This window comes from Cornus florida, unplaced genomic scaffold, assembly GCF_030987335.1.
Source record: "Cornus florida cultivar Cherokee Brave unplaced genomic scaffold, ASM3098733v1 CherokeeBrave_3.0.0_Hap2_Chr10, whole genome shotgun sequence".
In the NCBI taxonomy this organism is placed as follows: Eukaryota; Viridiplantae; Streptophyta; class Magnoliopsida; order Cornales; family Cornaceae; genus Cornus; species Cornus florida.
The window spans coordinates 105,659,479-105,684,794 of NW_026775580.1; the positions used below are offsets into that span (position 1 = coordinate 105,659,479).

A 25,316-nucleotide genomic window follows, 5' to 3' on the forward strand; every position below is an offset into this window, starting at 1 on the left:
GGTCTGCAAAGACTATTCTTATTTAGGCTCTGTAAATTTTTTTTCTTTTTGGAGGTAAAATATTTTTTTTTATTTTTATTTTTTTAGTGTTTGGTAAAGGTTTACGTCAAGATTGAGGTCGAGTCGGGTATCTAAAATAACTTGCCAAAAATTTATGAATAAATTATTTTTATTAAATTTTAATATTTTTTTTATTTGTAAATATTTTACGACAACCAAACACTAAAAAATAAAAATATAAAAAATATATTTTTTGAAAAATATTTTACATCCAAACAAACGAAGCCTTAATGTCTTGTTTTTTTTTTCAAAAAAAATTAATCTATTATACAAATTGTAGTAATATCTTGATTTTTTCTTAAAAAAAATAATCACTATAAATGTGAAATTAAGAAATTGTTTTTAAGGTTATAGTCATACATATGAAATATAAATTTTTAAGTTGTTTTTACTATTAAACTTATCCCTTATTTTATTTATAGAATTTATTAAATATTTATGAAAAGTGACGTAGTAATTTAAAAACTTTTATAATAGGTTCACTTATCTTTCTCCTATCTTCCTCCCATATTTAGGCGGATGAAAATTTGTGAAAGATAAAGAATGACCCATTCTTTCTATTATCCTTTCTTTTTTTATATCATCTTTAAAAATTTAGTCATTCTTTTTTATTATCCTTTCATTTTTCTTTTTTCTCTCCCACCGAATATAGTATTAACGCGAAATCAGTGCAGTGAACCCCTTATATGGTATCTTAATAAAGTAGTAGCAGTAGTGTCTAAATAGCCTGAGATCAATAATAGCACTATCCACAAAATAAAGATTCTGAATCTTAATGACTTTTCAACATATAATAAATAAATTTGGGAAGGTTAAAATAATAAATAATAAACGAATCTACTTTATGTAATTTACCCGAAGCTCATTAGAGATGAATCAAATGAATGTAATTTACCTTTCTTTTCTTCTTTCTCTTTTAAATTTTGTTTATTTATTTATCTTAGGGAATGGAGACGTAACTTAAAACCGAGAAGACCTGTTCATAAGAAAGCCAAAGGAATGAGGAAACCCTAGACTCTCCAACGTTGATATCCGGTCACTGGTAAAACCTATTGCTTTCCATCTTCAGATTCAGGTAAAATGTTCGTTCACGCTCCCTCATTCTTTCTACACACTATGCGTTAGCAGCTTATTTAGGGTTTAAGCTGGGCTCATACATTTGTATCATACACGATGAATCATATATAAACTATATATACATATATGTACACAAATTATATATAACAATCACTTAGGACTTTGGCCGCCTTCTAGGTTCGGAAATGCAGAGATCGTGTACAACGTTGGCTCGCTCTCTCATATCAACGCGAGGGTTTTGCACATCAAACAGTGACAAGATCGTCGCTTCTGTGCTCTTCGAGAGACTACCTGTCGTTGTCCCAAAAATCGACCCAGTTGTCTACGCTTTTCAAGAATTCTCGTAAGTTTTCTAATCGTACTATTGTTTTCTCCGTTTGGTTTCCCAGAAAATGAGCAAAAATTAGAAGGAATTATAATTTCAAACCCTTATATTTCTTATTGGTTAGCTTAGTAGTGATTTGCATTTTCTGGAAATTCAGACGATAGAAGTTTTATGAATCCATTTGTTACTCAGCTCAGAAATAGAGGATCAGTGAATAATTTTGGTTTGCTATGTGGATTGATTGGATTATACCCACTAAACCGATCATAGTGCACAACTTCTTGGCTTAGTTCAGTTGAATATTTGATTTTATGAGACTAAGACAACAGAACACAGGATGTGTAAATTTTATTTTAAATTATTTTTTGACTGTTTCTTCTACATTCACAACCAAATGTTGGGTTAAATCAAATATTGCTGCAGCTTTTTCCTGTGGTGCTACAGTTATGGTTTATTATTTTTCATTAGTTATTACAGCCAGTGATTTTAAAACTTTGTTTTTTACTTATTCTGGATGTGTACAGATTCCGGTGGGGACAGCAATATCGGCGGGTATATCCTGATAAGTTCTTGCATAAATCTGATGCTAGGTAAAATTTGTTACATTGGTTGATTTTACTCCTTTTTAGTTTTATGCATTATCAGTTTCCTCTAGGTTCTGAAATATATATATATATATATATTGAAGCATATAATACTAATTGTCAAACCACATAGTAGCTAAAGCGTACGACAGTCCAACCCAATGGTTTAGGAACTAGACGTCTCATATCTGATTCGCACAGGCTTGTCCAATGAATGTGGTTTGTGATGATTGCACGCATGTAGGACTAGTCTCCACTCAAAATGGTTAGGGGAGGAACAAAATTTTTAATGCACAATATGGGTTAGTCTAGAATCTAGATGCAGTGTATGAGCCAATGAAATACCCCATTGGTCCATTTTTAGTTGGTTAGATGAATCCTAATTTGCCATGTCGACTCTCCATGTGTGTATTTGATTTCCTGTGAGTTATAGATTTTCTTGGTGTGTTTTTGCATTACATATCGGCAATTCTGTGGTGATTTGGTTTTGCATTTTCAAAATTCATGTATGTGCTACGTTATGTAAATTAAGTTCTTTTTTCTCTAAATAGATTTGCAACTCTGTGGTGATTGTATTCATTTATTTTCAAAATTCTTCTTAGTGCTTAACACCTTATATTCTGGAAATGTAACAAATTTAGTATATATTTTTGTTCTTAATAGAAGAGATTTGAAATAATGCATTCATCATTAACTCTTCAATAAATTATACATATATATATGTATTTAAGTTGTAAGTAGAGATGGTATATTACTTATTGGTGATTGTGCTGGTGGAGGTGTTTTGTGGGTCTAAATTAGTCTAAAATCGCTAGTATCATTGAGTGTTACGATGGGGTCATGAGTAAACAAGACCTCATTGTATTATGTGAGCTTGCAAATATACCCCAATAAGTTGCCATCTCGTATTAATTGTCTCTGTTTTTCCATTAGTCGTGTGAGATATAGTCACCTCGCCCTTCCGTTTGCAAAATATCTTACCTTTTGCATTAGCAAGCACTCTGCATTTGGGTAAATACAGTAACCCAATCCATCACACATACATTCTCAATTGCCTTCATTTCTCAAACCCATTTATTGTCTTCCATATTCTAACTCTCATCTTCAATCATCAAAGTCTCCCTCCCCCTATCAATAGTATATCAAGGTTTGATACTTGAGCAGTTAGGTTCTAATACCAAAAAAAGAAAAAAAATAATAATAATAATAAAGAGAAATAAAACTATGTTTTTTGAATTTAAGTTCAATGGCTATGATTATGTAGATATTTTTAATTTGCCAAAGATTCAAGTGTAATTATATCCTAGATGTGTGATAATTTATGCATATTTTCAATTTATTTGTATTTTTAAAATGGTATATATGATAATTAATCGTCATTAGATCATTGTAGATCCATGATATGGTTAAATAAGAAAAGACAAATTATCAACTTCCAGAATATATGATTGTTTTGTGATATTGTTGCCAGAATAAGGCAATTACGTGTTATTAATACCTTAGATGATATTCTTATGCTTTAAAATTTTCATTTTATATTATAAGATTTTCTAAGTTCTCCATGTAATATATTTTTGCGTATCTCCCAATTCTGATATGTGGCTGAATCACATCTCTAACCACCAAGTCGATGACTGTTCCTGTGGTTGTGAACCATGCCGTGGAGTATTCCTCCTTTTTTTTTTTTTTTTTTTTTTGTGCATATCCTGCATCATGTCGAGAAATCCTCACAGCAGATGCAACTTCATGGTAGAATTATTTTATTTGTTGTGCATTGCTGCATCAACATCTTAGTTGGGACCAATATGAAGTGATCTAGCTATGAGACTATTAACAGAATATTTTTTTTTTCTGATAAGTAAGCCTTATAACAGAATATGATTCTCGAGATTTATTCTTCTCTTGGAACTAAGGGCTATCTGAAGTAGGTAGTGCACCTTCCAATTAATATAACTCAGGAACCTTGGATTTTTTGGGATTTTAGCATAATCGTAATCATATATCTTTGTTGCTCAGGAAGTGAATGATTTTATCACCACCAACTGTTAAGTGTTAGCTCAACCATTTCCATTTTGGTAAGGTGCAGAGTTCAGCTCAATCTAAGACCTCAAGTGTTTTTTTCTTTCAACTTCAAAAATATTGATGCTATCGGAAACTAGGTGTTCTGAAACAATCAATGAAATTAAGCTTAAAAAAAAAAATATCCAAAAAGAATAAAAATTTGATTTTTTGGTGAAAGCTGTTGCAACATGTCCTTACACTCACTAGTTTTGGTTATTTATGGAAGATCACTCTCCTCCTCCATCCTATTATGTGTCGGTGTTACAAAACCAGATGTGAAACTTTTTTATTTAGTGAGATTGAATTTTGGTGAAGTTTGCTGCAGTATGTAGTTACACTCACTATTTATGTTATTTATGGAAGAGCACTCTCTTCCTACCAAGCAGACGTGAAATTTTAGCTGTATTCAACTAATATGGTATAATCCTATGTTTGCATACAGGGGTAACACCAATTATCAAATGGATTATGTACCAGCTCCTCGGGTCACTGAAGCTGACAAAACTAATGATAGAAGGTACAAAATAAATTTGTTGATGTACAAGAAACTGATTATTTTCCTTCTTAAAGTTGAATAAAGATGCTACACTTCAAGCAAATCTTGTTACTCAACTTTAAGCACTTGTATATTCAACTTGAGGAGAATGTGTTTTTCAACACCACACCAGTGCCTTCTTCTCATTCTTTCTGTTTGTTAGGCGTGGCAACATCTTAAAGCGGTGCAGTTCTTAGATTTAAAAAAATGTTCCGTTATTACGCTACGGAAGTTGCTGGAGATTGATTGATTAACGATCACTAAAATTTGATATTCTTTGGCCCATTTTCACTTTGATCTTGTTTTAAATTTGATTTCTTTGCATTCTTAATAATATGGAGATAAATTTTTTGTAATTTAGTTATAGGTCTGTTTCAGAATTAAAGATTTTGGGTAGTTAGGGCAATAGCATGTCACATTGCCTTTAAGGCCTGTAAAACTGTATTTATGTCCGTATGTATATTGATGAAACATTTCATCAAAATTTGTTGGTTTTTCACCTGGGACAGCCCTGCTTAAGTGGCGTTTTATTGGCACTGCAAATGCATTTGCTGACTTCTTTGAAATACCTTTGTTAATGAATTAAAACAATGGTAGATATTCCCTTGGCAAATGCTGTCATTTATTAGGAAGTTCCATAGTTGCTTTATGTCACTGACACATGGGAATTGGTTTGCACAGAAGTAACCTCAGCTTCAGTAATGTATCATTATGCTGGAAAATTTCAAATACTCCTGTTGACTATTGTTTGCAGTACATGGTTATAATGTATTGGGAATAAGAAACTGTGAGAGCAAAACTTTTTTCAACCAATGGGAAATGAATGATTTAAAGACAATGGATTATCTAGCCGTTTAATATAGTGATAATTACTTTAAAAATGAAATTTTCTTGGTATTTGTATACGCTCCAGCTACTAGAATTTTTTTTTAACATTTGCTCTGTGTTGAAGGTCATTAAATAGAGCGCTTGACAGAAGACTTTATCTCATCATATATGGTAAGGCATATGGGACTCTGGATGGGAAGCCCGTCTGGCATTTTCCGGAAAAAATTTATGAATCTGAGGAGACGTTGCGCAAGGTGATAGTTGATTCATAGAACTTTTCTTCTTCTTGTCTTCTTATTGAAATTTATAAATTTCAGATCTATAGTGTGCAGAGTCTGCATTAAAATCTGTCATTGGAGATCTTTCCCACACATATTTTGTCGGAAATGCTCCAATGGGCCATATGGTTATACAGCCTACCGAGAATGCACAGGATGTTCCATCTTTTAAGGTAAAGAAATTACCGACTCTTTCATTTTACAGGCTTTATTGTCTATATAGTTAGTATTTATACTTCAGACAGCCTTCTCCATTAGTATTTACTTAAAAAATTCATCCTCATAGTTTCTCCTTTTATAATAAGCTGTATAATGTGCTTTTATTGCTTTGCCTTTCTGCTGAGTATTGAGAAGTTTTTTTTTCTAAGGTTCATTTCTTCAAATTTTGGTCATTTTGTCAGCGCTTCTTCTTTAAATCTCAAGTGATTGCAACCAACAAGGTTCCGATTGGGAAGTGTGAGGATTATGTTTGGGTGACAAAGGATGAACTGATGGAGTATTTCCCCGAGCAAGCTGAATACCTTAACAAGATGATCATCAGCTGAAGCCTCTATCATTTTTCATCTTTAATCTTCAAATAAGATTCCTTTAAGAACATTATTGTGGATAATATGTATCAGTTAATGGATCAGAAAACATGTTTTTGTTTTTCAGGAAATAGAATCAATTTTGCCTATCATACTAGAAAATTAGATAATCACAGGAAGAGTAGGCTGCAGAATGCCAACAAAGATGCTGCGGGCATGAATAGAATGAGGATATAAAATGCGGAAAAATCCTCTAGGCCTTGATCCTTAATTTTCTGTTTAGCTGGCTTGTCAAAGTATATCTGTCTGGTAGTTCTTAGAACAATATATGTGATGATTATTTGGGTTCCATCTTTTTCCCCTTATTTGTCTGGGGAAAATGAGATGATAATGATTGAATCAGTTGAGAGAATGTGTTTGTAAATTTGTGTTACAGCTGATTGACTCAATCTAACTCATAGCTACGTGTGACTGGAGGGTGCAATGAATTGATGTGAATGTGTTGGGCATGGGTGATGAAGATGATAAGTTTTGCAAATGTTTTAGGTGATGTTTCTTGATTATGTTCTTTTAAGAATATTTGCCTCTTGAGGTTTGTTCATCTTGTTTGTTTTGATTTCCTAAATTGGGTTTTCAATATGCCCATTCAAGTTTTTTACAAACGATGTAGCAAATTAGATGCATAGAACTGCTGCAACAGTTAAATTTAACACCGCACCTTATATATGTCTATTAGACTATCTGGATCTGGGGCTCTAGTAAACACACAAGCGAATTTATTAGCTGTTTTGATTTACCTGTGTTGAAAAATATACGTAGGTTAAATTTAATAAATCTGTAAGTGCCGTGATGTTCGAGTGTGAGAGTCCATATTCAAGCCTTCACCCTCCCCTCCCCTTCCCTTCCCTTCCCCTTTAAAAAAAAGCATATGTTAATTCGACTTAAATTCAATATATTTGTAGCAGCCTGCATCAAATAAATAGAGAGTGCATATTAAACAACAAATGGAAGTTGAGGTAATGTGGGTGGGGTCTTGTGTGACTGAATTACTTGCGACTCCAACGCCTAGTGATTGAGTTGGCCCCATTGATTTCAGCAAAAATCCACCTCCATGTAATGTCAAGGAACATTTAATTCGTGTGAAATATTCAAGAACGAAGCCATTATAATAAAAAATACTATACTGTGAGTTTGATGAGGTCAACTAAACCGGTCAAACCAAGTCCTTTTTTTTACATTGTGGATTGGTTGGTAAACGGTATGTTATCAAATACAAAAATTTGTGGCACTTAGGACATGTCTCCTCCTAGGCCGATGATGGAGTCACTATTGCTTCAATTTGCCAATGTGTGTGTGTGTGAGAGAGAGAGAGAGGGAGAGAGAGGGAGAGAGAGTCTAATACTAATGTATGCTTTGTGTTGGTAAGAGGCTAATACCCAATATAGCATGCATGCTGTGCTATGCTTTGATGATAACGAAACATGTAAGTTGGGCACGTTTCCTTTTACTTAGGGGCAGTTCAACAGAAGTAGGTGATGTAGTTGGCCTTAATATAGCTAGCTTGGGTGCAAGAGAACACATCCATCTAGGACTTTTACTTCTATTTCTAAAGAACAACCCCTCTCTCTCTCTCTCTATATATATAGAATATAATATGTAGGTATATATGTCCAACACCTTCTAACCCTCCACCACCTTTCTATATATATATACACAATATTGTCAAACATTCTCAATTCCTCTCTTATTCTTCAGTGGAGCCCTCTCATGGAAAAACAAGTCCCACCACCACCACTACCACCACCGCTACCATCACCGCCACTGCTGCCACCACCCAACAGCCCATCTTACCTCTTCGGTACTCCCTCACTTCCTCCACAAACTCAACATGATGAAGCCCTTCCAGACATACACTGGGTTAGCCTTCTCTCTTGTCCAACTACTGGGCTCAACAACCAAAAGCCATTGTCTCAAAGTGCTTCTTTAAACACCACCAGTACATCTCATGTTAATTATATAGCTGATCAAGAAGAGAAGGACAATAATAGAGATGGAATTATAAGGAGATCAACTAGTACTAGTAGGATGAAAAAATCAACCCTTCCTCGATTCGCCTTCCAAACTAAAAGTGCTGATGACATTCTCGATGATGGTTATCGTTGGAGAAAATATGGACAGAAATCTGTCAAGAATAGCATTTATCCCAGGTGAGCACTATATACACTAATTGATTGACAATTATTTTATTTTATTTTTGTGTTTCGGAAAATTGATCAACATATATTCTCATTTCTTTACGATGCATGGCATATTTTATGAGAAATCACACGTTAAATTACATGTTTCTTTTGCATTATGAGCTTTTATTTGGTGATGTATTTACCTTTTGCTAAGAAGATATATTTGTTTGGTTTAGAAATTTATTGAGATATTAACAATGTTGACTAGATCAAGGTTTAGCACTTTTCATCAGTACTTTAATGAGTCTAAAAATTATGGTTGTTAGTCACTGTTGAACTGATTTTTCTTTTTTCTTTTTTTTTTTTTTTTTGGATAGTGATTTTTCTTAAATTTCTAAAAGGTCATGACTGGTCACATCAATTTTAAAGCCGATTAGATGGCTAATTTTAATGTTTCCCTTCATCTAATTTTATTTTGGAATTGTGAATTTTCAGTAGAATTATACGATGGTTTCATTCAGTTGCTCAATAACATCTTATTTTTAGGAGCTACTATCGCTGCACGCATCACACTTGCAATGTGAAGAAACAGGTCCAAAGGTTGTCAAAGGACACTAGCATCGTTGTTACAACGTACGAGGGAATTCACAATCATCCTTGTGAGAAGCTGATGGAAACCCTAAGTCCTCTTCTGAAGCAAATGCAGTTCCTCTCTAGCTTCTAAACTCAAAGCAATTGCCATGTGGTAGTGCAAGAGAATCTATTGTGGACTTTATATATGTAAATGGACAAATTTAACATCATATACTTGTGCAAGAGAATCTATTGTGGATTTTATATATGTAAATGGGCTAAATTTAACATCATTGTTAATTTATCATATATATATATATATATATATAGCAGTAAGCTTTTGTATCTGAGTTTGCTAACCATTCATAATCTTCATCAAAGAGAATAAATAAACTGCAAAATTCAGCGAATATATCATCGAATTTTTGCAAATCCTATCATGGACATGGGCCCCTCTATAATGTTTCTTTGTGAATAACCACATGTATGGTAAACAGATGGGCACTATTTTTCATCCAGCACAGTTCGGTATTTGGACTTTCTATATGCTAAAACTATAGGATATATTGAACAAAATGCAATCAATAAATGGGTCGAAGGCACCCAGACTTAACCCCACTGAGAACACACACACAACACACACAAAAGGAAAAATAAAGTAAGAAAATTGAGCCTGAAATTGCTTTTACTTGAACAAAAACCAGCTCATTCTGTGTACTGTACAACCATGAGCATTTGTCCGCTATCATGTATCTCAGGTTAACCACTATATCCTAATCAAAGCAATTGATCATCTCATGTAATGACAAACAACTATTATATATTGTAGACCATGGTACGAACATGCCATGCAGATCAAAAAAAGTTCGCATAATATAAAGGAGCTGCTCAATTACCTTCAGATAACCATTTAAGCAACCATCGGCAAAAAAACATTAGGGTAAAGTGACCAAGCTCCATGGAATATTAGTTGCATTTCCTATATTTGGTTGGGTTTGCAAAGCAATCTGAGAACTGGTTATGTTGATTAGTCAAGGGAGCAGGATTTGTCGACAGATTAGGAAGCGGTTGGGAAGCTTGAGCAGGTTGGGTTGGTTGAAATATGAACTGTCTAAATGCAGCAGAATAAGCTTCACCTGTGAGGCTTCCCCTCATTCTCCCAGAGGGCCTCCAGTTCTGCTCTGATGCCAATGCTGCCAAACCATCGCTCCTTGAGATCTGCTGTGTTGCCCCTCCCACATTCTCTTGTTGTTCACCTGTTTTTCTTAGCGGCTCAGTAACCATGTCAAGAGAGAATGCCGAGCCTGTCCTTGATGGTGCAAGCTGAACTGGAACTGATGGTGGTGCTCTTGAAATCTGAGCTGGTGGCTGAGCAGTCCCAGTGACTTGATTACCACCACTGTGTTGCTGAACCTGCACCGAAGGGGCAGGAATAGATTGATGAACAAAGTTTTGAGATAGGTTCACGGCTTGAGTCATCCTCATGCTTGGAAGGTTTGAGTGCTGCTGTTTTTGCTGCATCAACGAAGGCATGTAGGAGACACTGTAAGCACCTGAGCTTTGAGCAAGATCAACAGCCTGTTGGACTGACAGCATATTCTGTGATGACAAAATATTTTGTTTTAAGAGGGCAAAACAGAAAGAAACAGAAAAGTGCTATACATCAGTATTATGCAAGGTTAAGGGTTGGAGTCTCACATGGGACAATAATAGTTGTGTGTGTGTGTGTGTGTGTGTGATTTACCCATTGGAAAAGGAAAAAAAAATGGAAGGAAAAAAAACTCCGCAGAATTATAAGAATGTTCAAGAGAAACTTCAGTAAAAATGGTTTCCATCTGTCACTAGAACTATTTCTCATGGCTTATCCAACAACTCTCCTACACAACCACCTTATGGGGCAAACAGATACATTAAATTCACAGGGGGCTGTTTGTGAGAGCTAAAAGAAAAAGTCAACAAGGTACTCCAGGTATATAGATTCACCTGGTTGGTAAATAATGAAGAAGAAAGTGCTGGTTTCGGAAAGAAAGGGAAAAAGGCAAAAAAAAATTTGATTTAAGGAATTTGCAGCTTTTTGGACCTTCACGTTTCTGGCTTCCATTTACCAAGCACAAGTGTCTTAAACCACCAAACATAGCTAGCTGTGTCCAGGAGATCCTAAACAACACCTGCTTGTTTTCTTCAAACCTCCAGATAGGAACTGCTTCTAAGAACTAGTGCAAAATAAGTTTACTGAATCAACATCAATCTTTACTCTTATGGACCCATCATATATTGGTTCACAGGTCTTAAATGAACAGGGTAGAAAGGGGGGAAAATGAAAAAGAAAATTACAGCCAAATAAGTGATTGAATCTACATGCAATAGACCAAAATCTTTAACTAATAATTATGAAATAATCATCCATGTATAATAGGATCTCCTAAGATAATACTACTCAGTCAGTTCTATTTTAAAAAATTGCATGATCCGACTAAAATGCCCATTAAATTTGGATGCGGAAATAAGAAATGCAAATAGGAAAAGGGAAGAGAGAAAGATGGAGAACACAGGCATATACATGGTCGGCACTAAGGTCTACATCCATGGACAAAGAGCCACTAAGGGCTACATTTCTATTATTCAGATCTATATATTGCTCAAGCCTCAAGTACAAAGAACCTATATATAGGCATGGTAAATATAAGAGAATATAGAAGGGGTGAAATAGTCAAAGGAGGCACCGTGATTGGTGGTGATTTTGCTCCACCGTTATATAGAAATATCTATATATTGCTCAAGCCTCAAGTACAAAGAACCTATATATAGGCATGGTAAATATAAGAGAATATAGAAGGGTGAAATAGTCAAAGGAGGCACCGTGATTGGTGGTGATTTGCTCCACCATTTTATAGAAATATCTATATATTTCAACACTCCCCCTCAAGTTAGAGCATGAATATCATGAATGCCCAACTTGCCAAAGAAACACCTCCAAAGATGATGGGAAGGTGTTCAGAACAAAGCCACGAAATTGGTCGTATCTTGCCAGGGAAAATAAACCGGAACTCGTTGGGGAAAAATGACCGGATCTTGCTGGTGAAACTGTACCGGAACTATGCCGGGAAGTGGGCCGAAACTAAGCCAAGAAAAGGCCGGAACAATGCCGGGAAAATGGCCAGAACAACGCCGAGAAATGACCGGAACAAAGCCGGGAAATTGGCCGGAACAATGCCTGGAAATTACCGAAACTATGCCGGGAAAAGAATGTGAAGACAGAGAATATGCTTCATGATAATAATTTCCATACTCCCCCCTCAAACTCTCTGTGATGATCGATTTAGGATTGATGCTCTGATACCATGTTAAATTTGGATGTGGAAATAAAAAATGCAAATAAGAAAAGGGAAGAGAGAAAGATGGAGAACACATGCATATAAATGGTTCGGCACTAAGGCCTACATCAATGGACAAAGAGCCACTAAGGGCTACATTTCTATTATTCAGATCTATATATTGCTTGAATACAAAAGGCCTATATATAGGCATGGTAAATATAAGATAATATAGAAGGTAAATAGTCAAAGGAGGCAAAGTGATTGGTGGAGGATTTTACTCCACTGTTATATAAAAATATCTATATATTTGAACAATGCCAATCCCTCTATCTGAAATGACTTTATTACCCTTGTAATGACATTTAATTACCAAAAATAACTTCTCTCTCCACCCACAACTGACCACCCCTTCTCTCTTCCTCCTCCACCCACTCGCTCTCTACAACCAAACTACCAACAACACAATTGAAAATCAAATTTCAACAGAACAAAGATTTAACCCATATATAATAGTTCAACCCACATATAGACCCATAGTGAAATTTGAGTGCTTGATTGAAGCTGTGTATGCTTCGTTACCCTTTCTGTTGACACTGTTGATATGGTGGTGACGTTAGCGGTTCCAGCATTCTGATTTGAGATGGAAAGGCGATGAACAATTTTGGAGAATATGGTCGCCATTTTCTAGTTTCTCATGTTTCTCTGATCTGATTCTTTTCTTTTACGATCTGAACATCGCTAATTTTTTCATAGCCTATATTGGTTTTTATATATATCTAATAGTTACATATATATATATATATATATATATATATATATATATATATATGTTGAAAAGGAAAGATTCGGTAGTAATACTACCAAATATTATTAACTGTAAATATAATATTCGGAGGATATTTGCTGTAAATAGAATATTGGTCAAATGCTGTAAATTAGAAAATTATTAATTAGGCCAGCTAGTTATGTGCGTGTATTCTCTCCTATAAAGAGAACCCGTGTAAACTTGTGAATTGTGTGCTAATACAGAGAAAAAGTTTATTCTATATTTCTTTCCTTTCAAGTTTATATAGTATCAGAGCTACCCTAAAAAAAAAACCCTAATTTTCTTTTCTGCCCAATTTCTTCGTTGATTAGCCATATCTGACGTTTCCTCTATGTCAACCTCGCCTATCACAACCCAGTCAACCAATCCGACAACCCAAGCCCCCAGTACCGATTCTCACTCAGTTCAGATCACCAATATTCGCCTTAATGGTGACAATTATTTACGGTGGTCCCAGTCTGTTCAGATGTACATCAAAGGGCAGGGAAAAATAAGGTACCTGACAGGAGACAAGAAGGCACCAGCATCAGAGGACCCAACGTACGTGACCTAGGATGCAGAAAATTCAATGGTGATGACTTGGCTTGTGAACTCCATGGACTAGGATATTTGTTCCAACTATATGTGCTACTCCACGACCAAGGAGCTCTGGGGCAATGTAAATCAGATGTACTCTGATTTGGGAAATCAGTCTCAGATCTACGAATTGACTCTAAAACTTGGTGAGATTCGACAGGAAGATCATTGAAACGCCTTTGGCAGGACATGGATCTGTTCAATGATTATGAATGGAAATCCACTGAAGATGCCAATCACTACAAACGGACCGTGGAGGTTCATCGCATTTACAAATTCCTTGCTGGGCTCAACGTGGAATTTGATGAAGTAAGAGGATGGATCATTGGCAGGACTCCACTTCCTCCAATTGGTGAAGTGTTTGCTGAGGTTCGAAGAGAAGAGAGTCGCAGACATGTAATGTTGGGGAAGAAGACTACCAGCGGACCTGTTGAGAGTTCTGCCCTTATTGTTGCAGAGACTGCTGCTCATAAAGCAGTCAATTTTCAGCGAAAAACTGAAGAGAAGCCACGGGTCTGGTGTGACTTCTGCAACAAACCGCGCCATACTCGGGAGACCTGCTAGAAAACAGCGAATTGGAAGAGTAGCAAGCCTGGTGACAGAAATAGGCATGCGGTTCCTACTGCTAATGAAGTTGAGACAAGTCCCTTAAGCAAGGAGCAGATGGATCACCTTCTGAAGCTGCTGAAATTTAATTCCTCATCTGGTATTCCTAGTGTTTCTCTTGCACAAACAAGTAGTGCACTTATTGCCCTTTCTTGTTGTTTAAATTATACTCCATGGATCATTGATTCCGCAACCTCTGATCATATGACTAGCCTTTCCAATCTTTTTAGCACTTACTCACCATGTTCTGGCCTTGAAAAAATTAGAATTGCAGATGGTAGTTTTTCACCTATTGCAGGAAAAGGTTTGATAAAATTATCCGAGAATATAGATCTTAAATATGTTCTCCATGTCCCTAAACTAGCCTGTAACCTTTTGTCTATGAGTAAACTAACCAAAGAATCTAATTGTTGTGTAATTTTCTGTGATTCTTATTGTGAATTTCAGGACCGGAGCTCGAGGAAGAAGATTGGCAGTGCTAAGATAATAGATGGACTTTACTACTTTGATGGGAACTTCTCCCATAATAAAAAGGTTCAGGGCCTTAGTAGTGTTAGTTCTAACTATGTTTATGAACAAATAATGTCTTGGCATTTAAGACTAGGACCTCCTAACTTTCCATATCTTAAACATTTGTTTCCTACTTTATTTAAAGGTTTGGATTGTTCATCGTTCTATTGTGAAAGTTATTGTTTATCTAAGAGTCATCGTACTACTTATTTGCCAAAACCTTATACTTCTTCAAAACCATTTTATTTAATACAAAGTGATGTTTGGGGACCTTCAAGAGTCACTACTATCTCTAGGAAAAAATGGTTTGTTACTTTTATAGATGATCATACCTGTTTATGTTGGGTTTATTTGATGAATGAAAAGTCTGAGGTTGAAAAAAAATTTAAAAATTTTTACACAATGGTTGAAATTCAGTTTCAAGCAAAAATTAGCATTTTTCACACTGATAATGAAACCGAGTAATTTAATGAAATTTTGGGGAGTTTTTTGAAAGAAAATGGTATCCATCATCAGTCTACATGTGTGGATACCCCTCAACAAAACGGAATTGCTGAAAGAAAATTTAAACATTTACTTGAAGTGGCTCGTGCTATAATGTTTTCAATGAATGTTCCAAAATATCTTTGGGGGGAAGTTGTTTTAACAGCTTCGTATTTGATTAATAGAATGCTTTCACGTGTTTTAAAATATAGCACGCAATTAGAATGTTTCAAAAGAATTTTTCCATTATCAAGTATATACTCGGATTTACCTCTAAAGGTTTTTGACTGCATAGCTTTTGTTCATATACCCAATAATACTCGGTCCAAACTTGATCCACGAGCTGAAAAATGTGTTTTCATAGGGTATGCTTCTAATCAAAAGGGATATAAGTGCTATAATCCCCAAACAAGAAAATTTTATGTAAGTATGGATGTCTCTTTCCTTGAAAATAAATCCTACTGTCCCAAAAATTCTCTTCAGGGGGAGAATGAGGTGATGGAAGAAAATTTTTGGGATTTATCTCCTACTCCTTTACCAAATGTGATTTTGACTCATTCACCTCATCCTACTGTTATTCCCGAAATTTAAAGTCAGGAACAATGTGATAAAACCAATGAAAACAATGAAGGGAATCCTGGTCATATAGTGCCAAACATTACTATATTTGAAACAGGGGAAGAATTACTACAACCGGGTACTAAAGTTCCCAATACTGAGCCTCTGGTTTATACTCGGAGAATACCTCATCAAAAGAGTCAAAGTCAGCCTATTCCTCTTGGAAATGATCAATCTCAACCTCCAGTAATTCTGTTCCTAACTCATCTTCAGTTCCTATTGTTTCTCCTAACCAAGAACCATCAGACCTTGATATTCCTATAGCTGTTAGGAAAGGTATTCGAATCAAATATCCAAATCCAAAATATCCCATTGCCAAAAACCTTTCTTATGAAAAACTCTCATACTCATAGGGCTTTTACCTCAACAATCTCACATTTGTTTGTCCCGAGAAACATTCAGGAAGCTCTTGATAATCCGAATTGGAAGTTAGCAGTGATGGAAGAGATGAATGCTCTTATAAGAAGTGGTACTTGGGAGATAGTTGATTTACCTAAGGAGAAAAGAACTTTAGGCTGCAAGTGGGTCTTTAGTGGGTCTTTACTGTGAAATGTAAAGCTGATGGTAGCATAAAGAGGTACAAGGCAAGACTAGTAGCAAAAGGGTTCACCCAGACCTATGGAATTGATTATCAGGAAACTTTTGCTCCTGTAGCCAAGATAAACTCAATCAGAATTTTGTTATCTTTGACTGTGAATTTCAGCTGGCCATTACACCAGTTAGATGTAAAAAATACCTTTTTAAATGGAGATCTTGAGGAGGAGGTCTTTATGAATCTACCACCTGAGTTTGAGGGAAAATTGGGACCTAATAAAGTCTGTAGACTGAAAAAATCTTTATATGGTCTCAAACAGTCCCCTAGAGTTTGGTTTGAGAGATTTGGGAGAGCTGTGAAGAATTGTGGCTACTGTCAGAGCCAAGCTGACCATACCATGTTCTAAACAGTAGAGAAGGCAAGGTTGCAGTGCTAATTGTCTATGTGGATGATATAGTCTTAACAGGTAATGACAATGAAGAATTGGAAAGACTGAAAAAGAGACTTGCTGCTGACTTTGAGATCAAGGATTTGGGTGCATTAAAATACTTTCTTAGAATGGAGTTCGCTAGATCCAAAAAAGGTATATTTGTGAATCAACGTAAATATGTTCTTGACTTACTTAGTCAGACAGGTCTGCTAGGATGTAAACCAGCCGAGACACCCATTGAGCCCAACCTTAAGCTGCAGCCTTCTAAAGATGAAGAAATTATTAATAGAGAGCAGTATCAAAGACTTATTGGAAGACTGATCTATTTGTCACATATACGTCTAGATATAGCTTTTGCAGTCAGCATGGTTAGCCAGTTCATGCATTCACCTGGACGAGAACACTTTGATGCAGTCTACAGAATTCTCAGATACCTAAACGGGACTCCTGGAAGAGGTCTACTGTTAAAAAACAGTGGGCATTTGCAAGTTAAAGACTATACTGATGCGGATTGGGCTAGGAGTGCTTTTAATAGACAGTCAACTTCTGGCTACTGCACCTTTGTTGGGGATAACCTTGTCACCTGGCAGAGTAAAAAATAGAATGTAGTAGCAAGAAGCAGCGCAGAGGCCGAGTTTAGATCAATTGCTCATGGAATTTGTGAGGTGTTATGGATTAAGAGACTATTGGATGAATTAAAGGTCTCTAATACGTTGCCTATGAAATTGTACTGTGACAATAAAAATGCTATTTCGATCGCTCACAATCCAGTGCTTCATGACAGAACAAAGCACATAGAGGTAGACAAACACTTCATCAAGGAAAAGCTCGAAAAAGGATTAATCTGTATGCCGTACATTTCTACTACCGAGCAAGTTGCAAATGTACTTACAAAGGGACTTCCTACAAGACAATTCGACAGACTAATTGGCAAGCTGACTATGGAGGATATCTTCAAACCAGCTTGAGGGGGAGTGTTGAAAAGGAAAAATTCGGTAGTAATACTATCAAATATTATTAGCTGTAAATTTAATATTTTGAGGATATTTGTTGTAAATAGAATATTGGTCAAATGCTGTAAATTAGGAAATTATTAATTAGGTCAGCTAGTTATGTGCGTGTATTCTCTCCTATAAAGAGAACCCATGTAAACTTGTGAATTGGGTGCTAATATAGAGAAAAGGTTTATTCCATATTTCTTTCCTTTCAAGTTTATAATATATATATATATATATATATATATATATGGTTGAACTATTGTAGTACGACTATAAGGATGAAAGAACTCAGAATCGGGTGGTGACGGATGGTAAAAGTTTTCCCAATTCCAGACCGATTTGGCTTGAGAGGGAGTGCCAGCACACGTTGAATTTGAGTTGTATGTATCCTTTTTTGTATAATTATTCGATATGTAAGGATTGTGGCTCTACAGAGACAAAGAAGGGCTTGATTCGGAAAGAATGTGAGGGAGTTTCATTGGGATTGTGGCTCCATTGTACATCCTTCGATTCTTTAATCTCCAATTTGAACATAGCTTCTTTTTTTTTTTGATAAGTAAAATGTATTGAAAAGCGTTCAAAAGGATAGGCCATTGTGCATATATGGGTTGAACTATTGTGCATCATTCAATTTCGCTATTGTTGTTTGGAATGGATATTGAAACCCTAACCCAAACTGCTGATTTGGGAGTGTTGAATTTGAAGTGGACAAGGATGCAGAGAGAGTGCTGAATGGAGAATGAAAATGAAAATAAAACAGAAATTCAAAACCCAGTGTTGTATATATATATACAGCCACGTGTGTTGATTTGAACCAGAGAAGGGCAGGTCTCTGCGTTGATTTGAAGAGAGAGAGAGAACAGGGGTGGGTGCTGGGCGATAGAGAGAAGGAGAGGGAGGAGGTGGCCAATCGCCGGTGGCGATCGGTAGTGAAAAGAGAGAACAGAGGAGAGAGAATGAAAGAGGGAGAAGATAGAGGTGGGTAAAGTGGTCATTTCATAATAGAAGATATTTTAGTATTTTTAAAGTTAAAATATTGGGGGTATAAAGGTAAAATTATCCTAAAAATTGACGTTTCCGTTAGAGGGAAGGTCAGTGCAAGATTTTCAAAAAGTTTCATTCAAGTGTGTTTAGGCCGAACCTCTAGGGAGGTCAGTGTATCTATCCCAAATGTCAACCTAGTGGAGCCAATTATAATGTTAATTACATGATCGCGAGACAAGCCACAAAACCTAAATAACATACCGTGACAAGAAATTTCTACACAAATATCCACTATAAGTAACATATCAGCTCAAATGAAACGTAAAGTGAAGTGTAAACCAATCAAACCTGTATGGGTGAATGTTGTTGCATAGGTGATGATGAGACCATGTCTGAAACTGGAAATGAAATCATATGCGACCTACAAAACAGTCGCTCTCTTTCTGTGCCTCCAGTAAGTGTATCATATCCAACCTTATTGGGTGCCGCGGAAGCAACACTTTGAAATGTAGCAGGAGATGCACCACCGGGCATGAATGTATCCGGGATTCTTCTTAGTTGACACGAACCAGGTATCTGTGCCTGTGCTGGACGTGTTTGCATTGCACTTGGAGAACTTCTAAATGCTGACTGCTGTAAATGCAAATTATTGGGATTGAACGGTTGGTTCTGCAATAAGGTGGTTGTTGGTTGTGTTATCCCATGAACACTCGCTGGTTCTCGATGAGGAGCCAGAGAAAGAACATCACTCAGAGCAGACGGACCCACCAAATCAACAGGAGGGGTATTAGAAATGCTATTAACCTTAAGGGCACTCAAATTAGTATCAAGAGCTGCTGAGCTACAGAAGACTGAAGAAATGATCGGGTAAATTACTAGCCTTAAGTCATCCTTTATTTGAGCAGAAGGGTTTTGGCACCTATTGCTGAATTCTGTATGTGTAAGACTACTGCTAGTGGAAAAACTTTGATCTGGAATTCCTATAATACCTGAGGATTCTTGCTGACTAATTTTGGTCTCATCATGTCTTTGAGCTGAATGGTCATTGTTTTCCAAGACAGCCTTCCAAGATCCATCCATTGAGATAATCACATCAACTACATTTCCTCCCACCTCTTTCAAGACCTGATCAAGAAGCAATGGATTAGTTCATATTGGGACAGCTAGATGGAAGAAGTAAATCCAACTTACCTTGACTACATTCTGATCAATGCGAATTTCTGGGTAGCAGACTGACTGGTTACAATAAGGACATCGCCAGGAAGGTCTTTTCGAGTTTATTTCCAAAAAATTATCATAATCAAAGCACTACATCAGCACAGAAGGGGAAAAAAAAAAAAAAAAAGAGAAGGAAATTCCAGTCAGTTACTCTGAGAATATCTAGGGCACCTGTAAATGCAGACTGCATGAGCAAACTAATAGCAATAACTAGCATATGTCACGCATGGGGGTGGGGCATGTCTAATGTTTGTAACAAACGAACAGCCACACCAATTTCCCAATTCACTTACCAAATGGTATTTTTAGACCAAAATCCAGTGAGATTAGACTCTTGATGGAAGTATAGAGCATGAGTGAAGCTAAAGTGTGCAATACTGAAAATACTTTAAGATGGCACTTATAGAGTGTCATGTGTTTCTGTATTTATGTATCTTTATCCCATGGAGACAGCAGAGAATTGGAATGGTGCGTGCTGATTATCAATTCCAAGAATTGAGAATAGGAGCAGTGCATGGTTTAAGAAGATTTGGTTACAAGAAACCGAACAATATGTCCAACCCATCAATTCTATTAGGTTCCACACTTCCAGCATCTAGCAGACAGTAGAATTGGGCCGATTGGGAAAGATCCAATAACTGATCACCCTAAAACCTACCACTCAGTATTTTCCAAAAAGAATATATATTATGTGCAATATTTACTATAAATTATAAAATCATTGGATTGACAAAATGTGTCCAGGTTAAAGTTCTTAAAACTAATTATTAACAGGTTGGGTTCAACATGGGCATTTTTTACTCAACAAAATACCAAGCTTACATTCCCATACACCTTGCAGCAACTATAGTTTTTCCCTTATGCTACAGTGAATTTTGTAGAGTACAGATTACAGAACTCTCACCTGAAAATGCTTGCAGAGATGTCCTTTCACGGGAGTTCTCATACGACATTGGCTGTTTACCAAAGAAGATGAAAATAGATCCATAAATTCTAAGTTGAATTTTTTTTTTTGACACATTAACTGGACCAACAAGACACTAATTAAACCCAACTAAAAATTTCTTCAGAACTTGTCAGTCTCAGTATTTATATATTCTCATCCACTGTAGTAAATACAAAAATATATATATATATATTAATAAGAGAGAGGGAGAAGCAAAAAAATTGTATGATCAACAAGAATACATGAAAACAAAGAATAATATACAAACGTGACAGAAAATATTTAGCAAGAATTGTTATTAGTGAATGATGTGACAGCATACCGTATGGGGCAGTTCAATGAAATCCGTGCCGAGATGATATCAATATCTGATAATACAGTACACTCAATAAGTTCGGCATTTGAACTTTTAACTCAAATTTTTGATAAATCCACATGAATTTCAAAACACGTAATAATGAAACAATTAATAATCCTGATCATTCTTTCTCCTTTCACTCCGCTTACCAGAATCAACTGAAGCACCAGGTTGCGGATAATCTAGTAGCTCTGGAGTGCCAGAAGATGATATCATACTTATGGTTGCTATGACAATAATGTAACAACCTGTAGATCATTTTAAAGCAAGATCAAAATCCAGGAAGACTTTTGAACAAAGAGAAGATATACTTGGACGTGAATTCTTTTTTTTCAAACATACCATCAAAATGTCCGATAGCTTGTAGAAGATTTATTCCATATTTGAGCATTGCTGTGACATTTGTTGGAAGCTGTGGTCTGTTGTCCTGCAACAGATGCAGATTACAAGGAAATGTTGAATACAGTCTGCTACATTTACATCAAACCACTGCAAGCATATCGTGCTAGCATTAAAATATTTTCAAACCAAGATTTAGGCATAACTAGACAAACCATGGAAACATTATTCCTTCCACATACTCCTTTTCCATTTAATAGAAAGCTGCAAAAATAAATAAATAAATAAACAAACAAACAAAAAAATCAGTTTATGATTATAATTTTAGAGCAGAGTAGAGAAAGAAACATACTTCCCTTGAGGTGGAGTGATAATGCAAGAGGAAGTGTCTGAACTGTCCGTACGAGCTACAAGTAGCCACTGCGTGCAAATAGAAAACAAAAAAATAAATAAAGAAAATGAACCGATAATTCTGTGTTTTTTTGGTTTTATACACCACCAGTTATCAATATATGCATTTATATATATATATATATATATATATATATATATATACACACACACTATGTTACATGGACTCGAGTACGTGTGTCGGACACGGGTATGTGTCCATGAGTCGGACGTGTCAAATCTCCAAACAGATGGACATGCGGACACAACTAAATATTCATTTTATTAATTGCTTGCTCCTCGATTGCTGATTTATTTGACCTTTTGGACTCTATTGGTCCTTAGGGTTTTCGTTTTTGTGTACTAGGGACGCGTTCCCCTTTTGAATGCTTTTCTAATATATTTTACTTATCAAAAAAAAAAAAAATTCTAGAGTGAAGTAATGTTTTTATCTAATATAATGTTCAATATAGGCATTTAACTCATTTTAAATTAATGATATAATATAATTGAATAATTGGATATGCTTTTTAAGTACATGTCCAACCAAAAGTGTCGGACACATCCCATACCCATGTCCGAGCGATATGGGTCCGACACGGGTACTTCACTACTTTTGAAGAGTCTATGTAGCATAGTATGTGTGTGTGTGTGTGTGTGTGTGTGTGTGTACTAGTAAAAATTGCACATGCAAAGCCCGTTATCTATTCTTCTTCTGTTTTTCGTTTTATTTTGTAAAATTGTGAAAATTTTCTTTTGACAAATATGGTTCGTTCAAAAAGTTCTGTAATAAGTAGGAAAAGAAAGATGAATTGGTATCCGCAAACACCATACAAAAAAAAATAGAAATTTCAAAATAAAAATATCTCAGTACGTTTGAGGATTTAAACTCTACACAAGAGTCATAACACAATCCATCCTAATGGAAAAACTGAAATATAAGAAAGTAAACTGAATACTATGTTTATCATCAAATTCCCATTGATAAATAGAATGATGATACCAAACAAATTCATTGATGTCGAGGAACAAAAGATATGAAAGAACCTGAGGTATCAATCTACACATTAAAGAAATCAACTTTCAAAATTATGAAGAATATATATATATATATATATATCACCTTTTTGCACCATCATTACTACCCTTTTTTTTTTTTTTTGAAAGGTATCATCATTACTACCTTGTGACTAAAGCAGGTGCAATATCTCAACATAATCTTAAAAGGGTGCATAAGTTTCATTTTCCTTGAGATATTGCACCTTTTACTATTTTTTTTTTTTGATAAGTAAAATTGTATAAAAACACTCAAAAGGGAAGCGCATCCCAACAGAACTACACAAGACCAAATAGGACCTCTAGACATTCAAAGAGCCCAAAAAATTGACAATCTCCTCTAAAGATCTATAATCTCTCCCTACAACCCAACAAAAAAGAGTAGAAATAATAGAAAACTTAAGCAAAGAAATAGGATTCTCCTTTCCTTTAAAAGATCTCTTGTTCCTCTCAAGCCAAATACACCACCAGACACACAAAGGCATAACCCTCCAAAAATCCCGGAATTGGGCCCCCACTAGACAACCTCTCCAAGCCTCAATCAACCCTCTGGAGGATTTGGGCATGACCCACAGAAATCCAATTTACTATTTTATTTTCTGATGACATTGAGAAGGCTCATCCAGATCCTTTGTAGCATAATGTTTCAGTTTTTTGGACTGTATCTGGGAGCATCAAATTCCCACGATTTAGTTTATTTACAAAAATCATTCACCATCTGAATAGTTATTCATACATATTTTTTTTTTATAAAAATGCTATGTAGTAGTACGTGATAGAGCTTGATTCCAATTGTAATATCAAATTATTAATTGTGTACAAAAATTAACTACTATCCAACTGATATAAAGTATAGTTAGATTGAATTGGTAATTCTCAATGAAATTTTCGTACAAAAATCAATTACAATCAGATTAACTCTACTCGCTTAAATCTTCTACAAAAGGGGAAGAGTTTTTAGATAGAAAAAAAATAAAGGTTTTTTTAATCACAATTACTGTAGAATATAGTTTGACTACATTTGTAATTCTCAATAAAATTTACAGACAAAAAATCATACACCATCCAATAAACTATTTAATAAAATCTTCTATAGAAAGGTGGAGAGTATTTAGATAGATAAAATAAAGCACTTTAAGTTAGAGTAATGAAAAATCTAAAATTAGATAAATAATTAATTTTATATTAGTTTAGTTAAGAGTATGGAGAAGTCTATGAAGCAATTATCTCCTAATTTTTTCTGTCAATTAAAACTTATATAGAAAATGAAAAGAAAAGTAAGAATTATAAGTTATAAAAAATGTATATATTTTATTTTGACATTTATATTTGTGAGATATTATTTTATTTTTAGCAATTATCGTAAACAAAACAAGTCCAAGTCGAGTTGTAATTCAAATTACTTGTTCTGAAAGTTATCAAGTTTGACAGCGACTACAGAACTGGGAAGTTGTTCAAACTTACCATGATTGAAGATCATTTGAAGCAAAAGGTAAGAACAACGCATTAAGAAGGATTCTAAACAGGTTAGGATACATTCTACACTTTCCATAATTTTCAGAAGTTTCCGTAGAATGATTTTAGGCTGAATGGACCAAGGAATTCAAGTCTGCCAAACTTGAACCGATTCAAGATGTCAAGATTGGCTTCGAAAAGTTTCTGCCAATCTTGAACCAGTTCAGCCCCTCCGAACCGGTTCAAGGTATCCTGTTTACAATACAACTTTCAGTTTCCTTTCCTGATTTGTTTCCCAATTGGTCTAGAATTGTACCAAATCCTTTGCACGAATTTTTCCTTATTTTCAGAGGGATTAGGTCATTCTATACTCTATATAAACCATGTCATATACATTGGTTTATTCACGGCTTTTACATTACCAGTTTCTTATTCTTAAAAAGCCTTAGGAAGATTTTTGTCTCAGAAATTCTTAGAGAATTTTATGTTTGTCTTTCTAGAACATATACACATAAACACTTGAGTTTAGAGTTGTGTTGTTCGAATCCTGATCGTGATCATACAGTTGCATCTACATTGATCAGACAAAAGCAGATCTACTTCTACATTAAATTCAAATGATTGAAGAACAGAAGTAAAAGCG

The 25,316-nt window shown here is 35.3% G+C and overlaps 3 protein-coding genes across 4 annotated transcripts in view; 2 read left to right on the forward strand and 1 right to left on the reverse strand.

Annotated features, from left to right (window-relative positions):
* Positions 1–987: 987 nt before the first annotated feature.
* On the forward strand, positions 988–6,699 carry LOC132276716 (uncharacterized). Its single transcript, XM_059778287.1, has 7 exons — positions 988–1,135; positions 1,315–1,480; positions 1,987–2,052; positions 4,550–4,624; positions 5,595–5,724; positions 5,796–5,921; positions 6,150–6,699. The coding sequence occupies exons 2-7, from the start codon at positions 1,323–1,325 to the stop codon at positions 6,291–6,293; spliced, it is 699 nt and encodes a 232-aa protein (XP_059634270.1). The 5' UTR covers positions 988–1,135; positions 1,315–1,322; the 3' UTR covers positions 6,294–6,699.
* A 1,276-nt stretch (positions 6,700–7,975) lies between these two features.
* On the forward strand, positions 7,976–9,307 carry LOC132279684 (probable WRKY transcription factor 75). Its single transcript, XM_059781712.1, has 2 exons — positions 7,976–8,482; positions 9,002–9,307. The coding sequence occupies exons 1-2, from the start codon at positions 8,043–8,045 to the stop codon at positions 9,177–9,179; spliced, it is 618 nt and encodes a 205-aa protein (XP_059637695.1). The 5' UTR covers positions 7,976–8,042; the 3' UTR covers positions 9,180–9,307.
* A 363-nt stretch (positions 9,308–9,670) lies between these two features.
* Positions 9,671–25,316, reverse strand: part of LOC132276717 (E4 SUMO-protein ligase PIAL2-like) — a 36,102-nt gene continuing 20,456 nt past the window's right edge. Inside the window, exons 8-16 of one of the 2 annotated variants that reach the window (XM_059778290.1) lie at positions 22,125–22,192; positions 21,988–22,036; positions 21,776–21,860; positions 21,583–21,681; positions 21,398–21,443; positions 21,034–21,085; positions 20,103–20,219; positions 19,260–20,036; positions 9,671–10,543 (exon numbers count right to left, since the gene is read on the reverse strand). In XM_059778290.1, coding sequence (XP_059634273.1) covers positions 9,995–10,543; positions 19,260–20,036; positions 20,103–20,219; positions 21,034–21,085; positions 21,398–21,443; positions 21,583–21,681; positions 21,776–21,860; positions 21,988–22,036; positions 22,125–22,192 — 1,842 coding nt within the window. In that variant the 3' untranslated portion in view covers positions 9,671–9,994. Of the gene's footprint in view, positions 10,628–19,259; positions 20,037–20,102; positions 20,220–21,033; positions 21,086–21,397; positions 21,444–21,582; positions 21,682–21,775; positions 21,861–21,987; positions 22,037–22,124; positions 22,193–25,316 lie in introns of both variants that reach the window. The other variant, XM_059778288.1, reaches the window with a different exon arrangement.

Excerpts from the sequence above, each read along its gene's own strand:
- LOC132276716 (XM_059778287.1), top strand. The coding sequence starts at position 1,323 with ATGCAGAGATCGTGTACAACGTTGGCTCGCTCTCTCATATCAACGCGA. Across the intron at positions 1,481-1,986 it reads TACGCTTTTCAAGAATTCTC|ATTCCGGTGGGGACAGCAAT; the intron begins GTAAGTTTTCTA and ends GGATGTGTACAG. Across the intron at positions 5,922-6,149 it reads AGGATGTTCCATCTTTTAAG|CGCTTCTTCTTTAAATCTCA; the intron begins GTAAAGAAATTA and ends TCATTTTGTCAG.
- LOC132279684 (XM_059781712.1), top strand. The coding sequence starts at position 8,043 with ATGGAAAAACAAGTCCCACCACCACCACTACCACCACCGCTACCATCA. Across the intron at positions 8,483-9,001 it reads AAGAATAGCATTTATCCCAG|GAGCTACTATCGCTGCACGC; the intron begins GTGAGCACTATA and ends TCTTATTTTTAG.